Genomic DNA, 25944 nt, shown 5'->3' on the forward strand with positions numbered 1-25944 from the left:
TTCCAGGCTGGGGGATGACAGAGAAGCAGCCAGTGTTTTGCCAGAGAGCCTGGGACTCAATGAGAGGCAGCTGCTGCCCAAAGCAAAAGCAACAGTGGTGGTTTTAAGGTGGCAAAGCAAATCTGCAGGCATGGGAGCAGCTAAGGAAGCTCTTTGATCAGGAAATAGGTTGGGTTGTGACACTCCTGGTCTGAATTTCAAAGGTGTTCAGCAGCCAGTGCTCCCTGGGATGAGGCACAGCCTTTGCTCCTGTGCAGCTGAGCAAGCGCAAGCATTCCCAGCCTGGAGCTGGGAAGGATCTTACCATAAGAGTAGAGGTTGCCCAAAAGACAGTAATTTCATGTGAAAATGGGGAGAGTGCCATGCTTTGGGCTTTATGTGGGGACGATGTTAGTGAAGGAGCAGGTGCTGCCAACCTATGGGCATTTGGGCTACTGAATACTACTGCTGAGAAAAGTAGCCTCTTAAGTGATGGTGCCTCTTAGGGGAGGACAGTCTGGTGGAGGGTGAAGCTGAGCTCCAGGCTGATGGGGTTATGAAGGGCAACTGCTAGGAGCTGCTTAATATCCTGGATGCAGTAGCCTTTCTGTCATGAGTTTTCATCACTGAAAAGACTTTGTTTTCCTGCCGTGGAAGTGATACTTAGAGGAGTGGTTCTGTCTCTCAGACAAAAGAGAGAAAAAGAGGACTTCTTTCTCTTTGTTCATGTATTACTTCTTGCTGTCCAAGGTAAATGCAGACGTATCCCAAAAATGGCAAAAGAGAGATATTATACAGGGCTAAATGTGGTTTCCCTAAATGGAGGTAATAGTTTTAAAAGTAATATAGAAAATGTAAAAAATACTTATTTTTGTAATATTTTGTTACTCCTTTGCTTCCTCACCCTTCTATTTATTTTTGGTATTCATGTTCTATCATGTAACAGTTTTAAAAATAATCCCCTGAAGTAAATAACATCAACCTTTTTTTTTTTTTTTTCTTTTTTCTCCCCCTCCTGTTTCCTTACCAATTATTGGCTGTTTTTTCAAACAGAATAGGGGGTTGGAAAATTAAATAAAGACTTCCAAAATAACAAGCTCCAGAAAATTTTATTTAATTTGTGGGTTCATTCTGTTCTCTCCCTCCTCCCCCCCTTTTTTTAAGAAGATCTTTATTAATTTAGTCTAGTAACTTAGTGCCTATATTAAATTAATCTAATAAAAGTCAGGGTCCTCACATAACGTTTCCCAAATGCGGAGCAGCATCTATTACATGAGACACAATCTTTTTACAGTAAAATGTAAACCAAATACGTAGAATTACAAGGCATCAAACTGCTTGGCGTATGTTAAGTCAAATACTTGAGTACAGTCATGCTGGAGGAAAGGAATGGGCAACACTAGCATTCAAAAAATGAAAAACTCAAACCAAGCTTCATATATCAAAGTGATTTTCATCTGTGAAAGTACTCTGAAGTTCAGCAATTAAAATTTGTAACACTAACGGTCTTTCTATTGACGGTTACTCGCATGTTTCTATGAACACTTTAATGTATAATCATATAAATATCATATATAATCATGTAAATACATAGGCTATATTAAAGTCTGTGTATTGATACAGATGTACAAGCCAGAAGGACTGGATATGAGTATTTAAATTGACTAGTTCATGGATGCATTGTTGCACCACAAAATTTCGTTATTAGTCCACATAGTTTATGACAGTATTTTAAAACAGCAATAGGGAAGACCTCCAGCAGCAGCAGTACAAGAGGCTTTGCGCTGGCAGAGCTTTGGGTAGCTCGGCCATGCCTTCCCCTTGGGTGAAGGTCGCCCTTTTGTGCAGAGCCCTGAAGTTGCACAAGTCTCATGAGCTGGGGTGGAGTGTTTGTCATTCAGGGAGGGTGGGTGTTCCTGTTGATTTGTGGATGTGTACATCACAGTGTAACCACATAGTTTATTCCTGTTCTCTCACTGAATTATTTATTACAGACTGAAATGAGGAAGGAGGGGGATTCTTTTGTATTGGCATAAGCATAGGATTATGTTCATTGTGTGCTTTCAATCACTAAATCACCAATATGTCAATTGGCATAATACAGTATACCTCACAGGGATGTTATGAAGCTTAATTGACTAATGTTTTTAAAGTGCTTTGGGATCCTCTGATGAAAGGCGCTTTAGAAGTGCAGGGGAGGATTATGCTGATTATTTTTCCCATCTATTACCCCAATATGTCACTGATCGAAATTCAATAGAATAATATGGGCACCCTTATAATGATGAGCAAAGGCAGTATAATATTTTTTAAATTTCCCTAAGCAACATAAAAGGCAGCTCAATAATATAACACAAAAATTAATATAATCTTTTTTTTTTTAATTGTTCCTGTTGCTTTTTTTCTCCTTTCTGCTTGAAAAGTCATTCCCTGAGCTGGATTAGCAATAATAACTACAAATGATGCCTTTATGTTGTTAGAGTTTGATGATATACTACAGCCAGGGTACAGGTTAGAAACACAGGGTGAGTTGTTAGGTACTGCAGGGTAGTGATTTCCTGCAAACTGATTTATGGGTAAGTAATTCTATGTATTTATTACATGGGACAGGCAGTTTTTAATTTCTGTAACAAAGCATAGCTGAACAAAGGAAAATTACATGCTAAAGCATAGGGATGAGATGTCTCTGAAGAGGATAAACAGATGCAATTGATGTCACAAGAGCCTACCCATGTTGTAGGGGGGTCCTGTCAGTAGTGCCTGATAGATAAATGGCATGATGGTCTCAGAAGCAGGGGTTTTATTGAGTGTTTTGTTGAAGTCTTTCATTTGGAGTTGTAAAAGGAATCAAAACTGTTTGGGTGCTAATGCTAATCTGAAGTTTCTCTTGAGTTTCTGTTGTGTTGATGAGAGCTGCTGTTAAAAAGTAAGGTGTTTAAACAAAGCTATTTGACTGAACTCACAGCACAGCGGCAAATGTTGGTTGTGTTCTTCACCAAGCCTTGTGCTTGCAGTCAGCCACTCTTGGGTTGTGATCCTGTGATGCAGAGAAGCAAATGCTAGGACACCACTATAGCTCTGGAACGCCACAGCCACGTGAGGCATGCCTCTGCTCCGGTATAACTGCAGTTTCAGATTTGATCAACACATTTCGAGGGAGTAAATATAGCCCAGGAGATCTTATGCTGGGTTGGGCACTGCCTGTTCTCTCAGCCTTTCTGAAGCTTGCATAAACACCGTGTTGTTTGCTGTGTCTGACTGCACAGGCACATGTTCTTGCCTAAGCTGGATATAACTTGTAGTGCCACAGCCTGCAACGTATTAATGAACATGGAGCTACAGTGTAAGAAACAAGCTTTGCACTTCCCCAGTTTCCAGCCTGGCTGTGTCTGTCAGTCCACAAGGAGAGCAATTCTGTGCTTTAACACCTCACCCTGTATGAGTCTCGGCAGGTTACATTTGCTTATGCTGTAGAAAATAAGAGGTTTTGGTGTTGTGCATCAGGGATTCGAATGGTTTGTCTGCTTAGTTTTGACAAGTCCTTTTCTTAAGAATGTTTGGTAAGGAATCAGTGTTCTCTGCTATCCTTCTTTTAGCCTTTAGCCAAAGAACACAGAATTCCTTCTCTTTCCCTTTCTGTACATATTTGGCAAGTATTACTCATGATTCACTTTGTAGCTGTCTCCAGAAAAACGTTGAGGTGGGGGTGATGATACTAATAGGGACTTCCAAAATGTCCTTCATTTGATCCTGTGACTTAATTTTAACCCTAGCAGATTAGCATGTAAAATGAATTGCATTAATCCTGCATGACCTACCTACAAGCATCCATTTGAGATGTAACTCAGGTATGTTCATAATTTGTGAAAGGTGACATCGGGAGTCTAACCATGGTGGGAGCAGGCGATAGTTTGTGAAGGGAGTCAGTGACAGTGTGCTCTGTTTAGCTGCAAAAAGGAATTTGGGAAATGCCCCATTTTTAAGTGTTTGATTTTACAGTAGTGATGCATTGAAGTGTCCATGAGATGGCTCAGTAATTCCCATGGGACTGTCCAGATAAAAAGTTAACTGTGCAGGTGACTGGGAGATGCAGGACCTGGACCTCATTCTGTTTATGACCGAGAAGTGTCATACCTAGACTATGTATTCTAAACTCCAGGCGTTCTTAGAAACAGTGTACTGTATGGCTGTCTTTCTGTTTGCAAAGATAAATTAGACTTTTAGCCCATATAGGTAAATAGTTTTCTGGGACAATGTAAGCTATGTAATAATGAAATGGGTTTGCCAGCTTATCTGTGTTTTTCTAGGAAAGCAGCTTTTTGCCTTTTGCTGTTGTTATGCCTCTGATTAACATAGTTATTCTAGAGGTCTGCTTTAGCCCCAACCTTAGATCCATTCGGTTCACATCTCACTAGGGTGAGGTCCCAGGAATAATCCCAGTGGTTTGGATGCATCGTTGTTTCATATGGTACTGTAAAATAAAGGTTGTGAAGGTCCTTCTGTTCTGTTAGGTATAGTGGTCAGCCATGATGTTGCTGGTCAAGCCTTCTGCTCGATGTATTGTTCTGCTCTGACTTGTGTAGTTATCACTTTCTTCTCCAAAGGAGCTGCATTTTAAATGAAACTAAAATGAAAGCATTCTGGCAGGGTGGCACATCATTGGCCTAAGTGGAATGACAGCGATGAATTGAAGTTGTCATTTTGTATGAACCTGGCACTTGAGCTCACAGAAGTTTGACACTAGTGTGTGCGGGCATTCTTGTGGGTAAAGGGAGTTATGCATATTTTAAACTAGGTTACTTTTTTTCCCTATCTACATTTTGATGAAGCTGAAGCTTGAACTTAATGAAAGACCTGTCTGTAGAAGGACATGCCATTCAAGAACCAACAGCTAGCATGGATAGATAATATCTTCTAAAATATGTTTTGGGAAAAAAAATATTTTGAGAAAACTGTTTCGTCTGTTTATTGTCTTTAACTGACTAACTGGCCAGGGCTGCGTTCAGCGGTTTCTAGATGAGTTCTTGAGAGCTGTTCTAGCATATGACCATTTCCTGAGTGTGTGCAACCTTTGAAATCTGTTGAACTTTCCCATCAAAAAAGTCTTACAGGAAAAGTCCCAAAGGATCATTGATACAGGAAAGAGAACCAGACTCATTAACAGAAGAGTTTTGTGAATTCATGAAAGATGTGTTTTTGGATTTCCTGAGCAGTCTGATCTCTTGCATGTTATCCACACATAATTTTGAGAAGGTCTGAAGCTGACAGAGAAGTGATATTCCTGGAGCAGTAATATATTCATTAGTAACACAGTGACCTTTGCTCATTCCTGTCCCCACTCCCAAGTCTCAGTTGTGGTAGGATAAAAGCTCAGTCAGGCCAGGTAAAGTAATTTCTTTAAAGGCCTGAGCTGTACTGTTTGGAGTCAGTGAGAGGAACAATAAAAAAACATGTATGTGAAAGTGACTCTCTGCTACCAGGCTGGTCTCATCTTGGGGTTGCTGTTACACTAGAAACACCCAGTCCTGTATAAGAAAGGGACCTTTTTAGGGGAAAAATTTTGGTCCACTCAGGTTTTACTGAGGGGTCATTCAGAAATGTCTTCTAGAGTGTAGAGAATACATTTGCTCAACAAGCTGGCATCATCTTCCCAAATGCAGCCCGTGACTTGCCTTAAGTACAGCGTCAGTGCCATGAAATAAACCACCTGTGAAGTCTGCTGAGGAGCTGGATGGAAACCATGGCTTCTGGCTATCGTTTGGACCAGCTTAATGTGCTCTGGAAAAAAAATTTCATATCACACCGGCTGAAAAAATAGCGTACATCAGCAGTGCTGTAACACAGAGTAAAGGACTCGCAGCAGGTGTTAACGTGCAGAGGCACTGAGCATTGTGGTAACACCTGTGTTTGTCTAAATCCAGCCAAAACAATTTCCTCTCCAGTTGTAGAGGAGGATTAAAAAAAAAAATTCTACCTGACTTCCAGTAGTAGCAGACATTTCCTGTAAAGCAATTTGCATAGTATTTCCCGTGGTGCACTCTGGCTGCACTGTGGTTTTTCTCTTTAAACTTTTTTAGTCTGGGGACACCTTTGGTAACTGCAGTGACCGCTGATTGTCTCTTTGTCTCTCGCCAGCATTGCCAGGCCCAAGCAGTTGCAGATGGTGTGCTCTCTGAGTGCTTTCCTTAATTGAATGAAAAATAAAGCCTCTTGTAAAATATTACCAATTTAGATGTTACTTATGGGGTACATATGATGCTTATTTTTTCAATTACATGAAAACTTGGCGTGGTTAAACATAGGAAGCCAAGTGTTCTGTGAAGATGGTATAGATTTCTGGATTTTTTGGTGATTTTGCTTTAAATTATTATATAGCAGAAGGGGGTGAAGGAAGTCAGCAGCTAAACTGTGTTTTCCCAGCATGTATTTCACTCAGTGGACCCTTGATGCTCATTTCATGACTAATACATGCTGTACGATATGCATTTCTTGTTGTCACCAGAGATAACATTAAGTAAACTATCCCCTTAAGAAAAACAGCTTTTCTTGGCAAGTGGAATATGACTCAAGGAGCCAGCACTGGAGACATACGGTGCTGTGAATGAGTGCTGTGTGTTACTCTACTGGATCTGAGTCCAGGCACTATTTATACTGCAGCATATTCAGCACCAGATTGTTAAATCTTAATACTGAAACAGTGCATCATTTAAATGTTTTTGTTCTGTTTATGTCCCATTTTCAAGCATTGGATATCAAGCAACACTTACTAACTTTTTGTTTCATTTGGACAAGATCTTCCCTTGACAAAAGCTTTCTAATCTCCTCTTGAAATACTAACTTGTCTTTACCAGCACGTTACACTGAAACTTTGTGCCACAGAAGGTTAGCTAGGTTGCTTCCAGCTTCTTTCAGTATGTGGTGATAGAATACCTTGCAAAGCAACATGTCAATGGTAAATGCAAAGATTTAAGTGCTACAGAAAAGGAGTTATACTAAAATTATTTCCTCTTCAACCTTTGTAGGAATGGGGAAAAAAATATTCCATAGCAGGCATTTCATGGGCTTATAAGCATTGTTCTGCATACAAGAAGCTTTGTTTCACTGTTTCAGAGGTGGTCTTTGTTTTATGATCATGTTTGGGAGATCAGGATGAAAGGCCTTTGCCATTTATTTCAGCTTGATTAGTTCTAGAGCTGGTGAACTAGGAGTGGAAAGTGAGGAGAGCGTTGAAGTTTCTTGGCATCACAGCATCCTTCCAGATAGCCAAGGAAGGTTCTTGGAGCTCCTATTATCACAGAGGAAGTACTTTTCTCATGCACTAGTGTATTAGTGTATTTCTTTTCATAAAATTTACAGATGGTCTTTTTGAAAATCAAACGAGTATATAAGCAGACCTCAAAAGGCATCAGTTTAAGTGGGAGAAAAGACAATTGGTATCTTGTAGGGCTGCACTGAGAGAAGTTATGTGTGCAGAACAGTGGGGCAATGGAAACATGGTGGAGGAGGGAATAAGAGCAGTAGTTGCGATACTGCAGAACAAGGCTGAACTTCTTTGCTCTCATGTAAGATGGCAGTGTGGCTTGCTTTGTTTGGCATCTTCCTGGAAGTCATTCCTGGGTATTAGTCATTGTTTTTAGTGTGGGTGGGCCCTCTGCAATTGTCTAAACAGAAATAATACCTCTGCACCAAATGGTTTACCATCCAAGTTTACTGTCTTTGTGACGAGCACATCCAGAAGAGGTGGTGATCCCTATTAAAGAATGAACAGAAGTAGAAATAGAACTTACAGCATTCTCCCCCGCCCCCAAAATGCTATTTTGGATCTGCGGTCAGCAGCTTGCAGTTGTTTGGTGGGGGGTTTTTTTGGTGGGTTTTTTTCACAAAGAAAAGCAACCATCTGCGTAGTGCAACTTGTAGCTGGGAGTGAACTCTTGCCATCCATCCACACTGGGAATCGTACCATGCTTAGATTGTAACTGTGTGCTGAAAGCCCACACATAGGAATTTTCCTGTTCAAGTCAAAACCAATGCATTTATTTACTGAAGGGTTTTGTAGACTGCAAAATCAGGACAATAGAGTATTTAAAGTGTGTTCTAACTTAGAGAACTAGGCTTTAGTGGGATGATGAAAGATGTGAAGGGAGGAAGCTTCCTGTGCTTCCTTGAAGTGATTTAAGAGCCAGGAACGTGTCAGCAACTCTCTGCTAGGAATTTAAAATCTGTTCCTACTCTTCTCCATTGTTTGCTTCAGGAGTCAGTACAACACATCTATTTGAGTAACACTGCAATAAACCTCAAGGCAGATCTTGAATCTCATGAACAAACAAGCTTATCAAAGGGTAAATGGCTGATAAAATATAAAGTATGAATTTTTTGTTTTCAGGAATAATCAAGCTTGGGAGGTGGAATCCCCTCCCTCTCAGTTATGTGACTGATGCACCAGATGCGACAGTAGCCGACATGCTACAAGATGTCTATCATGTTGCGACGTTGAAAATCCAATTACAAAGGTGGGTGTTTCTGAACATCTGTCCTTCTCTATTCTCTGAGCTGCTCTGTCGATTACAGCGTTACTACAAAGATTAGCATATCCTGTCTTCATTGATTTCTGGTTTTTTGATGAAATGAAAAGAAAAATGAAGAGAAGGGTGGGTCACTTGGCAGCTTTTTGGTGCGTGTTCCAACTGATTTTGTATGTTTTCTGAAGTAGCAATATGGTAACAGAGAGGGGAGAGGCAGAAACTCGATCAAGTAAAGGTGCCAGACCTTTACAGGCAGACCTTTCCACAGTCACTAATTTAATGGATTCTTGTGGCCTTATTGTATCAAAAGAATAAGCTCCATGCCTTTTTTAAGTGGCTGCATTATGAGAATCTAGGTCTTCTACTGCCAGTTGCTGAGATGGGAATGAGGGGAGCTTTTTGACTTTCTTTTTTTCTCCAGTGGTCTTCCCAGTGAAAAGGTGAGAAGATGATGAAGGCATGTGTTACTGCAGCTCTATTTGGCATTTGGAAAATATTTTCTTTCCCTGAATGCTATTTCTGATTAGGAAAGCAAAAGTTCCTGACACTTTTACACTTACTTGCCTTCCCTTCCCTCCCTCCCACTTTTTCTCCCCCTTCCTCCCTATTGGCCTTCAAAAGAGTCTTCAAATAGTTACTGATGTTTGCATAAGGAGTTGCAGCAGATCCCTGGCAATGCATGGTGTACTTCAGACCTGCTGGTAAACCTACATTGCACAGTCTGCTGTAGCTCTATGGCCAGGATATGTCAGAGGAAACAGGCAAAAATAACAGATAGCCTGGAATAATTTCCCCACAATTCTTTGAAGTTCAAATTGAACAGGCAAGGGGTCCATTGGGACGTGTGTGTGTCCTTTGGTGACAGGTACATACCCTCCAATTATTCAGCTGGAATTTGGAAGTAGTTGCTGCCTTACTAACATTCATCTCCCAAACAGCAACATTTCTTTCCTGTTATATCTCTGATGGGGCTTGGGGGTTTCCAGTTCCCGTTAACAGGCCTTTCCTTGGTTTTATATACTGTTACCATTTCTCAGCTAGACTGCATCTCTGCAGCACAGTTGTAAAAGAGCATCTAGAGCCTGTAGCCACTATAAAACTGGAGTGCAGTAACTCATCTCCTCAGAAGTATGAGCTACCGGGGGTCCATCTAGGCTGCTGTCACATCTGTATTACTAGAGGGTATCAACTCAAGATCCAGATCTCATTCTTTATCTTCAAAGTGCTCGAATGCCTGGATGTCATGTAAATAAAAGATAGCCCATGACTTTGAGATAAAGATGATCATTGACTACTTGAGCTCCTCAAGCACAACTGAACTTTCAACTCTGAGGGTAAAGCCAGGCTGTATAGGCAGAAGGCAGAACCAACCTCAGAGGTTTATTGGAGACTGTGCATTAAGTCTCTCATGCATGAATGGCAAAGACAAGTTTCTCCCAACTTTCTGATGTGCTTCTCAGGTCTGTGCCCGTGTGTGTAGACACAGATAAGCTTGTTAAATTAAAATAGACACCAGTCACACGAAGACAAAAGCTTCACTACATATGCAATTCTTGTAGAATGAAAGTGAGAATGAACTACATGTGACAGATGCTGGGCATATGGCTTACTGTGTTTCTGAAAGACTTGCAGATACTTCAGCAATGAGGGCAGTATAAGAACCTGTATAAAATGAAATTAATTTTTTAAAGCTTTGCCTCCACACAATGAGGCAAATCCCTTACTGTTTAGGGATTTTATTAGTGGCAGTGTGGCATGTATGTTTATTTTTCCATCTCAGCAGGAATATCTTTCTCTGTCTGGAGAGGATGGCTTTATCCATCCATTTCTGGGGCTTGCTTTACGCGGTTTCTTTGCTCTCCACCAGGCCCCAGAGGGAATGGTTATGCACACGTATAATACCATAGTAGAGTTAGCTGCTATTTCTGCCATGTACTGTCATTCTTTTAGTTGAACTACACGTCTTCTGTGAATCAGGCTTGGTGGGGAGGGGAAAGAAGGGAGAAACACCTTGATGGGCTGGCTAAGCAGGAAACTCCAAGGTTGTGCTCACTGCTTAAAGGTCTATAGCACTTGTAGGCAAAGAGTAAGCATCTGTGAAGGTGATGTTTCTATGTACTTTTTGCTTTCTGTTTTAACAGTTGTTCAAAGTTGGAAGACTTGCCAGCAGAGCAGTGGAACCACGCCACAGTTCGCAATGCCTTAAAGGAACTGCTCAAAGAAATGAATCAGAGCACATTAGCCAAAGAATGCCCTCTCTCACAGGTCAGTGTTTTTAACAGGCTTAGGGAAAGACAGATTTACAAGTTTTAAAGCTCATCTTTATTCAGTAAAGGGCTTAGACTAAACAATTCCGTAAATACTGAATCAATTTCTTGTTTCTTTAGAAAGGAGAAATTCTAATTAATATGAAAAAGAGTATCTTTATACCATGTTTTCTTAGTGAGTTGCCAGGTGGAAATTATGAATGAATTGATTGGTTTTTATCCTGCTGTTCAGAGAGATGTATATTCTTTATTTAGATCCTTATGTGAACCTTTTGCAATAGGAGTAATGATCCTCAAATGCAAGATTTGAGTGTCTTCTTCCTGCTAGCAGAGGCCTGCCTCCCCCACTAACCCATACGTAGCTCTCATCAGCCTCCAACTATGATAAAAAGTATGCTTTTAACAGTCGTGCCCCAATTTCTAGGAAACAGCAACAAAAAATGTATATATAATTATGTTAAAAAAGAACAAAAACTCAGTCTCATTCTCCGTGACTGCTTTATAAATGACAATGCTGTCATGTCTAAGACACTAAGACACAGGTACCTACAGATATCATGAGCTCTATTTGTACTTCAGATTGTCATAGTGAGGGATTCATAAAATTTTCATGACTGAGTCCTCCTTGCCTCTCAGAAAAAACAGAAAAACACTTCAGTATCCAGACCAAGTAACTTTGCTAGGAGTGAAAAATACATTGCCTTCTAAAAACTTCAGTAGAATTCTAGGTGAATCTGTCAATTGTATCTTAAAAAAGTCAAAACATCGATAGTCCCTGCTTGCTAAAAATCCGTTGCTTTACTACCACATATCCAACATTTTTTCTCATGTGGTTGCCTGTCTTGCATTGCACTATACACTGATCCTGCAATTCATGATCCAAAGCCTCCATGAACCAAGAGTATTCTATGTATAACCAGCACAAATTTGCCTCACTGTGTTATGATCACAACTCCAGTGAAAGCGCAGAGGTGAGATCCAGAGCAGAATTTAGGTCTTTGCAATTTGTAGGAATCACGTTCCTCATCTTCCTTAGCCATGTGAGGTCTGCAGAACTGAAAGGAATGGAGAGGCTGTGAAAGGAAAAGCCATGTAACTTGCTTTATTTACTAAAGGAGTAGCACTGACTCTAGATACGTGCAGAGCATAAGCACGTTGAATATGAAAGTACTTTTCACACAGTTCAAATGTAATTTCTTTAAATAGAATAACCTGTGGAATCTGGTCAGCTAATGGTGATTGCAGCATATGGTTGTGTCTGCCCAGTTGTCTTCAATATCCAGTGTAACTCAACTGTGCATCATTTCATATCCAGAATTCATTTGTTGTCTGGGTCTTTTTCCTCCCACTTCAGTGTCAAAGCCTACCAGGTGGAAATGCTGTAGTTGATATATTCCTTCTATAGCCTCAGTCTGAAATATATTTACAAAATTACTGATGGCAGAACTGTAGCGACAAGAATCCTTGCCCCAGTATTTATTTAGTGGACAAAGCTAAAAGGAGATCCTTCTGAAGAATTGTGCTTACTTACTTTTAAGCACAGGTGTCGGTGACCTTGAGTAGTGACTAACCCTTGAACTGGATCTGCAAGAATACAGCTTGTAGTATTATTATTATTATTATTATTATTGCCATAAAAAGTTCCAGTCTCTCTTGTTTTGGCTCACAAAATGCAATGGAAGGTTGTATAGGAGCTGTCTATTGCCATCGTCTGAATATGCCTCCAATACAATTCCTTCTCCCAAATCAGTTTTTAAAAAATATCGTGCCAAATGTGAAATGTCATTACAACCCCCTTGCGGTTAATATATTATTGACAGCAGCAAATTGCAGAGTGGTCTCTTAGGAGTCAAACTGCAGAGTAAATGCTGCTGTTTATTAATGTGTTCACAGTGCCTCAAGTGCAGAAGTGGAGAGGGGCAGCACAGGGAGCTCTTGCTCCCACCAGTGACAGTGCTCCATCTCTGTTTCTCAGTGCTCGAGCTCTCCATGCAGTCCAGATGGGGATTCTGATTGCTGCTAATGGGAAATGTAATCATTCACTTTGATTTAAAATTGCTCTATTTTTTTCTGCTAGGTGTACTATGTGGCTGCAGCTTAGCTACTCTTAGCGTACGGCTCCTGTTCAAACAAATAAATCCCAGTTAACCAAGCTGCTGGGGGGAAGGAGGGTAGGTGGGGGGAGTGTGTATGACAGAAAGAAATCCAATTATTTCAGCATTTCCATCTTTGCATAGAAACCTCTATCTTTCCTGTATATTGTATATCTCATTTCAACACTGACCATGCATTTTGTCTCTTTGCTGGAGCACGATTCCTTGGGATGTACTCATGTTACGTATTTTTCTCCTTGAACTTACTGCATTGGATTTTCTTTGTGTGGATATTTCTTTAGCTCCTGGTCTAAGTAGTTTTCATTCCACATGGCTATCATGGCCACACATATGCCAAATGTATCTGCTATTTCATATAATCTATTCCTTCCTTAAGGATTTTCCCAGGAATAATATGCATTATTTAGAAATTTGCAATTAGTCAGTGGTTTTTTTGCCACTCTCTTCTGAATAGATATTTCCTTTCTGCAGACTTAACAAGATTCCTAGCAGAAATATACCTAGGATTCCTTTGGATTTAATAGTGAGGATACGTAGTTTGAAAGTTGTTATGATTCTTTACCCTGCTCTACTGTCAAGCAGTTGAAGAGAATCTGTCCTGGGATTTTTCACCAGTGGTTGCTTGACTATTTAGTTTAAGCTTTACTTTCTCAAATAAAGGTTGATGGGTTAATATAGTCTATGATATTTAATAGCCCAACAATTTCAGTGATGTTGATTTGTTGTAGAGCTAGAGGATTTGGTGGGGGGAAGAAAAAGGGGAAAACCCAAATTGTTGCGTAGACAGAGCTAAACAATTTTCCCACCTTTCCTTAGTGACTGGAAATGTAACTAAAGTGACGCCAAAGAAAAGAGTTAGCTCAGCTCAGCTCTGTTAAAAATCCTTCCTTAGCAGAGGCTATCTCTGTGTCAGGCTTTCAGAATACTGTTGATTGTTAAAATGACTTAGAGCAAGGGTGTATTTATGGGGAGGGAGTTGCTGCTGACTGCCCACAATGCTAGGTTTATGTCTCAAAATATTGATTTTAATTAGAAAATTGAATCTCAGTTTTAGAAATTGAAGCTGCTACTTAAAAAAGCTCTTACTTCATAGCCTTCAGACTCTACTACAGTGCACCGTAGTGGTCTTTGAGTGGAAATGTTGAAGTAAAAGCAGAAGAGGCTCTTTACTGAAAGTGAAATTACCTGTTGAAGACTGAAACTGATCTGCACCCACCCAGTTGTCTTAAGTCTCTCGGTTTTGCTCACATTTTTTAAGTCCCCAAAACTCAAGAGTTCAGGAACAGCTGGAGTCCTGTGATACTGCAGTGAATTGGGTAGAAGGCTGGATAAATCTGGAAGAGGGAGGGGATGTTCTTGTTTTTAAAGCATTGTTGTAATTGATTAAGCCAATGTGTATGCCTTGTAGCTTTCCAGAGATGGCCAAGATCCTATTTTGCACAGGAGTGGACAGGAGTTGGTGGGCCAGAGCTTGAACCTACAAGATCATCCTCATGCTCTGATCTCTGTGCAGAAAGGTCATACAATGTGCCAGGGCTTTTTCTGAGCTTTGACCTAAGTGAGGAAGGAGGGTGTAAGAAAAATGTGATTTCTGGAGAAGGTGCATTGGCTCCCATACATTAGTGGTGTTAGGTTGCGTTTCCTTGCTGGAAATGTACACGTGCTGGGAATGGTTTGACCCCGGAAGAGTTCAGAGGCGGGGGGAAGGAAAGCAAAATGTTGTTAAAAAGATGCCTTCTCTGTAGAATGGATGAAGGGAGTGGGGGGGGGGAAGAAAGGAAGAACCTACCAGTAACCAGGCTCTTTCCCATCCTGTGGGCAGAAACATTCCAGATAAAACCCATAATTTCTATGGGTATCGGGTGCTGCAAAACAACTCTGCGCCTCTCTGCTTCAGTTGACTCGTGCTAAGAGTTGCTTAGAGGGAATTTGCAAAGAGTAGAGAGGAGTGGTGGTTAAGCAAGTGATATTTCAGTTTTGTTGATATTTTTTGTGGTTTTCGGCTGTTCTGTGTTGTAGTATGCATAGTTCTCTTTGCGCTGAGTGGCACCGTTAATTTCTCTTCTGGGTGATTTTTCACACAAGGGCTAATCACACGTTTCTGTAAATTATATTAATTTAACTTATTTGCCTAACTGTTGTTCTGCAGCAAGTAGCACGGATGTTCTCTGATTCTTGGCTGTGTGGTCTTGCTACATTTGGAAGCAGAACAGAGACATCTGAAAAGCATTATTTGGATTATGCATGCTGGAGCATCTCATCTTACCTTTAGGATCTGGTTCCTAAATCATACTTATTCTCACCTGGGTGCAGTGGGCGTGTGTTCCTCAGCATGGCACTGCCTGTTGTTATGCAACTAAAGTTTAGATATTGTGATATCACAAGTACAAAGTAAAGTAGAACTGCTCCCCCAGCCTGAGCTGCAGATCTCAGTCTAGGTTTGTACTGCATCTTTTTTGCATTATTAGGCAAAATAATAATTATTATTTTGTAATTTTAGTTATGACTGGGAATATAGAATGGAGACTAAAACCAGATTTTTGTATTTATCAGACACTTCTTTTGATGTTGAAGTCACAAATGGATGATCATTGTGCACTCGCATGTCATTCACTTGCCCTGGAAAAGATTTCTAATTGTGCAAGTTATTTTAAAACACTTTCTGTCTTTCTTTCTGTACTTCCAGAGTATGATTTCATCCATTGTAAATAGCACATACTATGCCAATGTGTCAGCAACCAAGTGCCAGGAGTTTGGGAGATGGTACAAAAAGTACAAGAAGATTAAAGGTAAATTGATTTTCTTTTTGTGACTTTCGAAGTTCTTGAACTTCTGCTGACAGTCTGAGATTATTTGCTTTAAGTGATAATAAGCTATAATAATATTAGTGAATTCATCTACACAGAGGGCACAGTCACAACACATTTGAAATTAAATCTGATAGTTTACAAAGAAGGCAACTTTACAAACATAGACCACTTAAAATATGCTTCAAATATCCCATTTAGCTGTGCTGAAAGATCAGCTGTGGTTTGAATTAAGCTAAAACGTTGTAGAAAAAAAATGTTCTAGTATCTCAGGATTTAAAAGTTAGATTGCTATGTGAATTACCTTAGTTGCATTTTATTCATCAAAGTTAAAAACCTGTCTTTCTAAGTTACATATGCCCTTGCTCTCAAGTTTTCAGTACTGCAAAGTGTACTGGCATTCCTGCCGCGTTTTGTTATGTGGAATCTGGATACCAGTAGAGGATTTAATACATGATTGTTAGGAGACATTGCTAAAGAAGAAGGTGCTGCACCCACTGAAGTGAAGATGAACATAGCCCATTGTCTGTTTTTTTTCTACAATGAAATTGTATTAGTTGGTTAGCAGTGAATGCCCGAGGCAGTAAAATTATTCTATGTAAGTTCATCCCACTGTCACTACCGAAGTGTCTGATCATGTACATGAAGTGATGTGACAAGCATCCGTCATGTGTAGTTTGTTCTTTTATTCATTCTTTCCTTTGAGAAGGGACTTGCATGTATACTGGACCATTTGTTTTGGTAGATTTTTTTGTTTTAAAACACACATGTGCTTTGAGCAGGAGTTTGGGGATAGTGAGAAACTTTTCCACAATACCAACTGGCTCGTCTGTCCCCAAATGTCTGTCAGCCTTGGAGATTAACTTTGATTTGTGATAGGTTTTTTCATAGTTTTTCTCTTTGTTGCACCAGTGAAGGGAAGATTTGTTGTCTGAAAGAAGACATAGACTATTTTTGTTATTTCTCTCTGATCCTTTCAGTGGCCAGGAAAATTGTAACAGGATTCACCAGTGTTATGCAGGAGTAGAAACACAAAGCCACTGTGTTTCTAGTCACATTAAGATTAGCATCTTTCAAAACGAGTCTGCCATCTTTTTGTCTTAAAAGGCTACGAAAGGTTCCTTGTTTAGTTTCCATAGGATAGACTAGAAATCTGCATAATAATACCATAAAGAGTCTGATCCTTGTGTTAGGAACACATGAAACAAAATTGCGTGAAATATCAGAACAAGTTCTGAGACATCTGGTTTTCCTCTGGATGTCTGTCTTGTGCGGAGCATACCTGTAAGACACTTAGGCCTGGGCTGTGCAGTGATTAGATTTTCACTAGGGGAAAAAGAAGAAGACTGTTTTATGGTAAAATTATTTGTGTCTAGAAGGAAGGTTATTCAGGCAGAAGTGAGCTAACAGTGCAGATGAGGAAATGGAGGTGTTGCTTTTCACCTACTAAAATGATTTAGTCTTCAAGTAAAAATGTGGATTGAACATTCTAGTACATGGTTACCCTCATGCCAAATAAACTGGATAGTTCCTTCTCTCTAAATTGCCATTGTGTGACTCAGAAGTATTTCTTTTCTCTAAATGGTATCTCCTAATAAAAGAATTTTATTCTAAGTGCTCTAACATACCCTCTTGGTTAAAAAACAATCAAAGGAATCAAACAGCTTCAAGGTCATCACCGTTTGCTTTTATTTGCCGTTCTAGGAGAACAGAGATGGGCTTTTTTTTTTTTTTTTCCTCCTTCTTTTTTCCAAACTGGGCAAGGGTACCAGTTGCAGAGGCACTAGAAGCCCTTAACTGTAGTGTTCTCAACTGTAGAGATGCCACTACAGCTTCTAAGTGTTTCTTGCACACTGCTGTCTTCCACTTTCTTCCACTCTTAGAGCATCAAATTCTTTAGGCTCTTACTTTTTTTTTTTACTTAGTAAGTGCACAGTTAAATTGTTAAGTGCAGTAAAAGCAGAATGAGACCTCAATCAAGAGGTCAAAGATCCAAACCTGAAGAGTTTGCCAGATAACTCTGTATCTGTGCTATTCAAAGAGACACAGCCAGTCATTGCGGTTTGGAAGTGTATGTGTGTGTTAGTAGGAGGAGAAAAAGGAAGGTTAAGGTATGTGTGAAGTAAACACAAGCTGCTATAAAGCAGTTCAAGTAGTGTTGATTCATCAACCATATGAGTGGGAGAGAAAACAAAGAGTCTATGGCAGGTACAGTGGTGCTTGAAGAATAAACAGCCATGCAACTTTAGGGCAGTAATCCTTCCTGGGTTTCCATCCTGGGAACAGGAAGAGTTCTGCTCTTCTTTGGGTAGTTGCAATTTCTCATCATCTCTGTGTTCATGACATTTTGTTTCTTTTCTGTAGCCAGATATTCCTACAGGACATCTCAGTTAGTATGCAAAATCAGTGACATACTCCTTTAATAATAATTACAAAAAGGACTTAGATTTTCCATGAAGGTGGATGGATGATGCAGCAATTTATTTTTTGGGTTGTAATCTGGTTAGATTAGGTAAAACTACAATTTAGGATCTTTGGGACCAGCACCCATATCCATATGTAACTCTAGAACTGGTTATTAGAAAGTAAGAGCAAAAAACGATTCATATGAGCTGTGGTAAACACAAAATAGGAAGGTGCTTCAAAATAACTTTATTGACATTGCAAACTAAATGCAGCCTACAGTGTTAAATGTGTTTCCTATTATCTGCTAATGTCTGTTTTAATAAAACAGTGGGAACTAAATGGTTGCTTCTTAATCAAAACCATGATTTCCTAAACATAAGCGATGTGATTCTGTTACAAATTGCCACATATAGATCTCCTAGGTCAAACTTTTTTCCTTTCTCATAGAAATAAATAAACAGTAAAATAATTATACACTCTGGAAGATCAAAGTAATTATAACTGAACCCAGGCAAAAAAAAAAAGTTCTCTGGAAAAAAAAAAAAGAAAAGCATCAGGTTGCCGAGTATATGGTTAATGATTAAATAAATATAAGAAAGTGAACAGTCAATAATTTGATATCATTAGCAACAGATGTAAAAGCTGTACACGAATGGAATTGTACCAAATCTCAAGTAAACATTCTCAGTGTGCGTTCTGTTGAACTCACCGAAAAGACAGCTAAACTATTTACGCTTGCAATTTAAAAAGTTTTCAGTTAGTTCAGCTCAGCATGGTAATTTTGTCCTGTGTCAAGACAACACTAGAATAAAATTCTGCTTGAATTTTTTCTCCCACCCTGCCCCAGCCCCTTAAGGTTTTAAGACATTCACAGTTTACTCAACAGCACGAGAATTAATATACAGACAGATTTGTGAATTGGCTGGTGTGAGGATGGAGGCTTTTTGTCTCCTTCTGGCTCTGAGCATGTGACTTGCGATACATGTGAGGACATGAGTGAGTTCATAGCAGGATGTCCACTCTTTCCAGTCTCCTTGCGAAACGTGTATATATTTGAAGGAGAGCTTATATTAACACAGTTCTAATGGAAAATGTACAGTAGTTGGGAAACAAAAAGCTTGCAGTTCTGTGAAATTTCTCTTCCCCTCATGAACATCTGTAATTATTTGGGGTGGTAATTAAGCTATCTAGTTTTTATCGTAATTTTGTTCAGAATATGTGCTGTGAATTAATTTGATATTACTATGTGACACCTTTTTTTAACTCTTCTTTATTTACTTTTTTTTTCTTCTTTTTGAGGAGTGCAAGGCATTTTAGTGCACAGTCGTGCATACATGGCGAGGTTTAAGTGTGTTTAAACTTACCTGAATGGAGAATCAGACTTCCCCTTTTTTAATAAAGGCTACATATTAATTGATAACAACTATACAACAATGGCTTAGTCTAGTGGTTCTAAAACTGTCTTTCACCTGCCCAGTCCCATGGGGATGCTCCTCTCAATCTGAGAACCGCTTGTCTGGTTTCTCTAGATGCTGAACTTGCTGAAGCTGAGAGAAGGTATTCAATGTTGTTGAAATTTAGGATTTGAATAACTGTTTAAAAGGCTTGCATTGATTCTTAATTTGATGAACAAATAGATACACAAATAAACCCAAGACTTTTCAAGTGACTATATACACATATATACACACATATAGGTAACTATATATATATATATATATATATATTAAAAAAAAAACTATGTGGAGAGAAATATTTCAGAACTTTGCTATGCAACTCAGATCACAGCCAAGGGATAAAATTGTACCAGTTACCTACTCATTGCCCAGTGTTTTGGGTTCATAGCATTTTGAATATTTTTTAGCTCAATGTCTCAATAGATATTTCACTTCCAAGTGTCATGCTTTCTATTTTTATCAGGAGGACTATCACTGTATCAAAATTCTTTCACAACTGAAACTCTTAACTGGTGTGAATTTTTTCTTTTTGCCTGATGACACAACTTAGCTTGGTGGGAGGAAGTTGGGAAGGCAGAGGGGAGAAATAAATACATTGTGAACTTAAAAATAAAAAGACTTATTTTCTTTGTCTGTGTGTTAAGAACATTTCATCTTTACTCCTGCAATCAGTGGCTGTCAAAATACAGCTTTCTGAGGATGTGAGTTCTGAGACTGTGGCCGTCTCAAAGCTTTTGTGGAATGACGAGGTTTTTTAGTTTAAAGGAGGAGGGCTCAGTTATTTCTGTTTCAACAGATCAGGAATGTAAGAAAAAGCTTTCATAGCTTCCTTAAATTGAGAATCTGCTTTGGCTGCTCTTTGATTTTTCCAATATTACTGATTCCTTGTTTGTGTGCTGTTTTATTCTTGAAAGTATGTTTGCTTCCTTCCCATAGTGGATAGACAGAGCAATCTGTTTTTCTTATAATGTGTTCTAGAGGCTGTTGTAGGTTGAGAGGGGTTAGAAACGGGATGCAGAAGGGCTCCCAGCTTTCTTATTTCCAGGCTGAAGGAACCTAGGATTGTGGCACTGCGGTAATGCCAGTGCGAGTCTGGGGAAAATTGTCATTACATGCTTTGAGGAATAGTTTTTAATTGTTCCTCTGAAGCAGTTGTTGTGGAAGCCTCATGAAAAGGCACACCAGATCTTTCCCAAGCAGTGTTTTTGACTTTTAAAAATATCCTATTTAGTGGTACATGCATGTGTCTATATTTCTCTCTATGTAAATAGAGGGGTTTATGTATATGCAAGTATGTGTGTATATGCATATATAGATCTTGATCTTTTGCCTTTTTTAACTAACAGATTGAGGCAGAAATGTTAAGTTTTTTAAGAAGAGATCATTTCGTGTCTTGTTTGGATATTAGTTGCAGCTCTGGCACTAAACCACTTAGGGTCATTCAGGTCAGCTCTGTGGCTCTTGACATTACTGTAATTTTTGCTTTGCTTACTTTTACACTCCTGACTGTGTATTTATTTCACTAAAAATAGGACTTTCCTCACTTTCTTAAGGAAAAAGGAAAGAAAACAACATCATTCTCAGGGAAGCTTTTCAACATCTAGATGACATACACAACCTGAAGATCATCTCTGACTCAGAGACATCTTTTAGTCTGTGGACTGCTGTGCTGTTTTGTGAGGAGAGTAGTTCATCGGTTTGCAGTGGTCATGAGGAAAAAGTGGCATCTCTCTTTAAATATTAAGTTTAAAGTTGTCAAGGTCCAGCAAGAGTTATAGACCACTTGACTGCTGTTTTCCACACCCACATTAGCATTTTGTATTTCAGTGTTGTCCCTGGTGTTAAGTGCCAGTTTGGGGGATCTGTGTGTATGTATTGTTAAGAAACAATTTACCCACTGCAGTGCATTCCAGGCGCTTTATGAGTTGTAGCTTTCTTGGCTATTCCCTTCTGTAAAGAGAATTAAAACAGAGCCTTTGGGGTTGTTTTGTTGTTGTTGTTGTTGTGGTTTTTGGTTTTTTTTTTTTTTTTTTTTTTTTTACCTTAAGCTTATCTTTTATCTAAAGCAAATGCATGTATGAATTTCAGCTTTGCAGAATGTCTTTCATGTCTTCTGGCTGTTTTGGAGCAGTGACTCTCACTTAATAGTACAAGCGTCGTGGCAGAAGGCTATGTGTGGTTAGCTGAATGCCATCTCTTGAGTATGCTTGTGGCTGGATCTGCAGCCGTTGCTGCTCTAGGGACCACATGTGGGTGCAATAAAGGTTGAAAACCTTTCTGTAGAGAAACTGCATAGCCACTTGTCCCATGTGTTGTCCCTGCCATGCAGGGACATTAAACTTTTTTTAATTAAGAGATGCTGACCAAACCTGCTCAAATAACGTCACTCAACTCTACAGTTTTAAAATGTCTCCTGTTCCAAGTACAGTGCTTTTCTCAGCGAGGACCAGTTGTGTGCTGAGGCTGGTACTTCTGTCCAGCCACTTTTGAATTCTTAGTAAAGAGTGGTCATCTTCATTTTCTAAAAATGCAAACTGTTTTTTTGATCTGAAGAATCTGAAAATGAATTTTCCTTCATATTTAAAAAAATATTTTTGTGTGCTGCCAAACAGCAACATGTTAGCTCAAAAGGAAAGGAATTTTTAGAAAGTAGGCATTAGTGGAGATTAGACTGAAACGGGAGGAAAATCCAAAGCTTAGGTACAGGCATAAGCTTTCCTAGTGTGAAAGCTACAGTATAGCTGCCTGTGATCCCGTGGATTTCATAAAATATGTAACTTCAAGAGCGGAATCGAATTGTATTCATACAAAGTATCTGAAGAGTTTATGTGTCTACCTTAATGATGTTTGTGTTCTGTCTCATTCCTTTCACCATCTCTGATATTACAAGTCAGAAAGAGATGCATACGTATCTCCTGGAGGGACTGCACAATCAACTGGTTATTCTAGGAGGTTTGCACCTCCCTCTTGAGGTGCCCGTGAAAGGTTAGTACTTAAATAGCAGGACAGACTTGTCACAGTAGTTTGACAGGAAGGGAGATATTTTTATATCAGATGAGAACATCAGTCCATCTAAACCAGTACTCTGTGTTTCTGTCAGACAGTTCTGAGTAATGTTTGCCCTGCTTCTCCTTTTCCATTTCACCTGATCCATATTCATGCATTAGACCAGGTAGTCACTAAAGCAACTTCAATGTAGTGCTTTTCTCTGCCAGATGGATCTGACATGTCCTGTCTACAAATTATGTTAATGTGATTACAAAGAACTGAGTTCATACTTCGATGTGCCCTCTTGAACCAGTACAGTAACCCAAAAATAAATAAAAATAAGATCGTGGGTTAAATCATTCTCTTCTGACAAGCATCTTTGGAAGCAGTACAGTCCAGGGACAGCCCATGGGAAGAATTTGGCTTACTATGTTTAAGCAGAACTGACAGAAGATATGTTAGCATCTCTGTGTCCCAAGGAATGATTTGGATCTAGTCTTTAGGACAAAGGAAGGAGAAGGTCAGCTGCACAGGGAGAGTCAGCAATGTTAGTACACCCTGCTCAGTTCACCTGAAACTGATGCTTATCAAAGGTCCACTTTTAATGATGGTTCTTCTAAATACAAAAATAGAGATTTGTACTTTGGTGGGAGTGGAATGGTTTGCAATGCAACGAAGAACACACGATGGCCTTTCCTGTCTGTTTTCCATTAGGCTTGTATAAAGGCCTTTGCTGCCCACATCCAGTGGCCAAACAATTTTTTTATGTGCTCTATAGCTGTTTTGAGGTTATTTGCTATCCTGCAGCAGTAGGAAGGGAAAGGTTTTAAAAGTTGCAACTTCTTATCAAGCCTGCCTCTCCAGTCAACCTGCTTTTCTCCAGTCCTGACTGCAGAAACAAATGGCCCAGGCAGAGATCAGACAGTGAAGTCAGCGAACGACTTTGGGTAAATACAAAGATTAGATGTTGAAGGAAAATGAGACTCCTCAGACCAGCCCTTTGCACTGAAGTGGTTAAGTGGGCTGTGATGAAAAGAAATAAGTAATTATCCTAATTATAGATTAAAAGATACAGAATTACCTGTGTTCTGGAGTGGTTCTGTTATTTACAAAGTGGTGGTTCATAATTACGTAGCATAAGCAAGAGGGCACCCTCTCAGTGCAGTGCAGCAGCCCTGACTCTCTGAGGCAGAGGGTGGTACTGTGCCAGAGAGAGCTTCGTCCCCAAAGTGTGGCTCCAAAGTTCAGGTCTGGCTCCAGTGAGTAGAATGGTGCTAAGCCAGGAAAAATTGTAGGAACCTTTCGATCTCAGGCTTAGTGCAGGGCATACCAGAGTTCACAGAGCTCTCCCTGCTTGGCTGTGACCACTGCTGGTAATGGCTTTTATGATCACCAGGTTTTAAATAATAAATAAAACAAAGAAGCAAACTCTGAAGCACTGGAGAACAGCCCTGGGTGGTGACATCCTGTCACAATTGAAGCATGGCAATTCTGCCGGCTAGTAACTTATTACAAAACGTTTCTTTACCAGCCTTTTCCTACTCTGGGGCAAAGTGCCCGTATGCCTGTGGGACTGAAAAGTTCAGGACTCTCTGGGTCGTGGGTACTGGCGGGTCCTCTTGTGTCCCACTGCAGTGCAGTGCTGGGAGACGTGTTATGCTCTTGCTTTCCTTGCCGCATCCGTTATTGTGCATAGGAATTTGGTTTCCAGTGCTGTCAGTCAATTCAGTGCCGCTCATAAGCCCTAAATGCCCCACAGGCTGTTTGTCAGAATGTTCCTATTAACAATTCAGTGAAAATAAAGGGGAAGGGGAAGGGAAGGTGGAGAAATAAATCTTATTTTAAATCTTTTGAGCTGGTTTTATTTCAAATGGAAAGTTGCAGGCGGACCACCCCAAGCTATTGTGCTATGGACTGCGTCAGCTGCTTGACTGTGTGAGGAAGATTTGGGTAGAGGTTAAGAGCATCACACAGGGGAAGGGTGCGCTGGATTCCTTTTGTGCTGTATCCAGGAAGTTTCTAACTCAGTATGGAGTTGAAATATGTTGAGCCACGTGGTAATAATTATAGGAAGAGAAAGGAACATTGAAATATGTTAATTTGCTGCTCTCTTTCTGGGGATTATATTGGTTTCTGACTGCCTTGTGGAGGTAGTGACGTGTTATAGGGGGGTATAGGAAAGTGAAGGGCAGATGCTATCCTGAAGTGCTCTGAGAGCTGCTTGCTTAGCTTACCTGTTGTCCAGACACCTTGCATCTGCCTACCTAGTGTATGTCTTCAAAAGGGTGTGAGGCTCTGAAATACGACAGTACTGTTGTACTTGGCTTAAAAGAGCTCTTCAAGCAAAGAGCTGCAGAATCATATATCAGGCAGTGTGATGAAGGAAGAAAAGGAAAACACTGCCATGTCTTTTGCTGTGGTCACACCACAGATGGAGGTGGGCAACAGCCTCCTGGACCAGCTTTTGTTTAACTAGCACAGGCATTGCTAGCAGAGGAAGTTTATCAGCAGTACTTGAACGTAGACAACACATGTCCATGGAGCCCCTTCCTTCCCAGTTTAAGGTCCTGCTGCTCTGTCTTCACTGCTTTGTATTCCAATACATTCAAGTGCCAGCCAGATCATACAAGACTACAAGAGCCATAAATGTATCCCCAGTTTCAGTGCAGCAATAGCAAACAACGGAAGGATAAGCAAAAGACTGTAGTAGGGTAGGAACATGGAAATTGGAGGATGCAAATGGAAAAACCCTGTCTCAGGAAGATCTGAGGCAGAATACTGGTGTCGCAGCAGCTTTGTGGCTCCTGTATCCGTTTTTTCTCAGGGCATTGCTGACAAGCTGGCCTGTCTCCCAGGGCAGTACCAGTCTCCATCTTGGGGTTGTCTCAGGCCTGCTACTGTCCAGCCCTTCAGAGCCCTACCAGTCCATAGTTACCAAAGAACAAGAAGGAATCTGATATGGGCAAAGTATTAGAGAAGGAAAGAGTCTTGAGGAGTTGAGTCATGCACATTTTTTCCATCCAGCGTAAATGTTAATGGTAACCTTTTATTATTGAAGTGGTTGAAGTGACTGGAATCTGGCTTGTTTATTGGGAGTATATGCATGGCTGTATAGTCTAATGTGATTGAAAAAGGAAACTGATAATAAGGGAAAAATACACCTATGGAAGCAAGTCAGGTGATGTCTCTGTGTAATTGTAATTCCAAGTAGCACTGCAGAGATTAACAGCCTGGCAGCCTTTTAATCTTAAACTTTATTTTTATAGGGGTTTATAACTTGGCACTAAAGTCAGGAGTGGGTGGAAACTTGGCAAATGTGGTTCAGCCCAGAAAGTGAATGTTATTTATATTTATTTCTCACCAAGTTTTCAAAAACACTCGGTTACTGTTTTTGTGTTCTAACA

General features: G+C 39.9%; 1 protein-coding gene across 1 annotated transcript in view; it reads left to right on the plus strand.

Annotated features, from left to right (window-relative positions):
- Window positions 1-25944, plus strand: part of SATB2 (SATB homeobox 2) — a 131220-nt gene that overhangs the window by 49344 nt on the left and 55932 nt on the right. Inside the window, exons 4-6 of the mRNA XM_086465433.1 lie at window positions 8363-8489; window positions 10643-10766; window positions 15569-15671. Coding sequence (XP_086321559.1) covers window positions 8363-8489; window positions 10643-10766; window positions 15569-15671 — 354 coding nt within the window. The remainder of the gene's footprint in view (window positions 1-8362; window positions 8490-10642; window positions 10767-15568; window positions 15672-25944) is intronic.

Source organism: Leptosomus discolor, chromosome 5 (assembly GCF_034619465.1).
Source record: "Leptosomus discolor isolate bLepDis1 chromosome 5, bLepDis1.hap2, whole genome shotgun sequence".
Taxonomy (NCBI): Eukaryota; Metazoa; Chordata; class Aves; order Leptosomiformes; family Leptosomidae; genus Leptosomus; species Leptosomus discolor.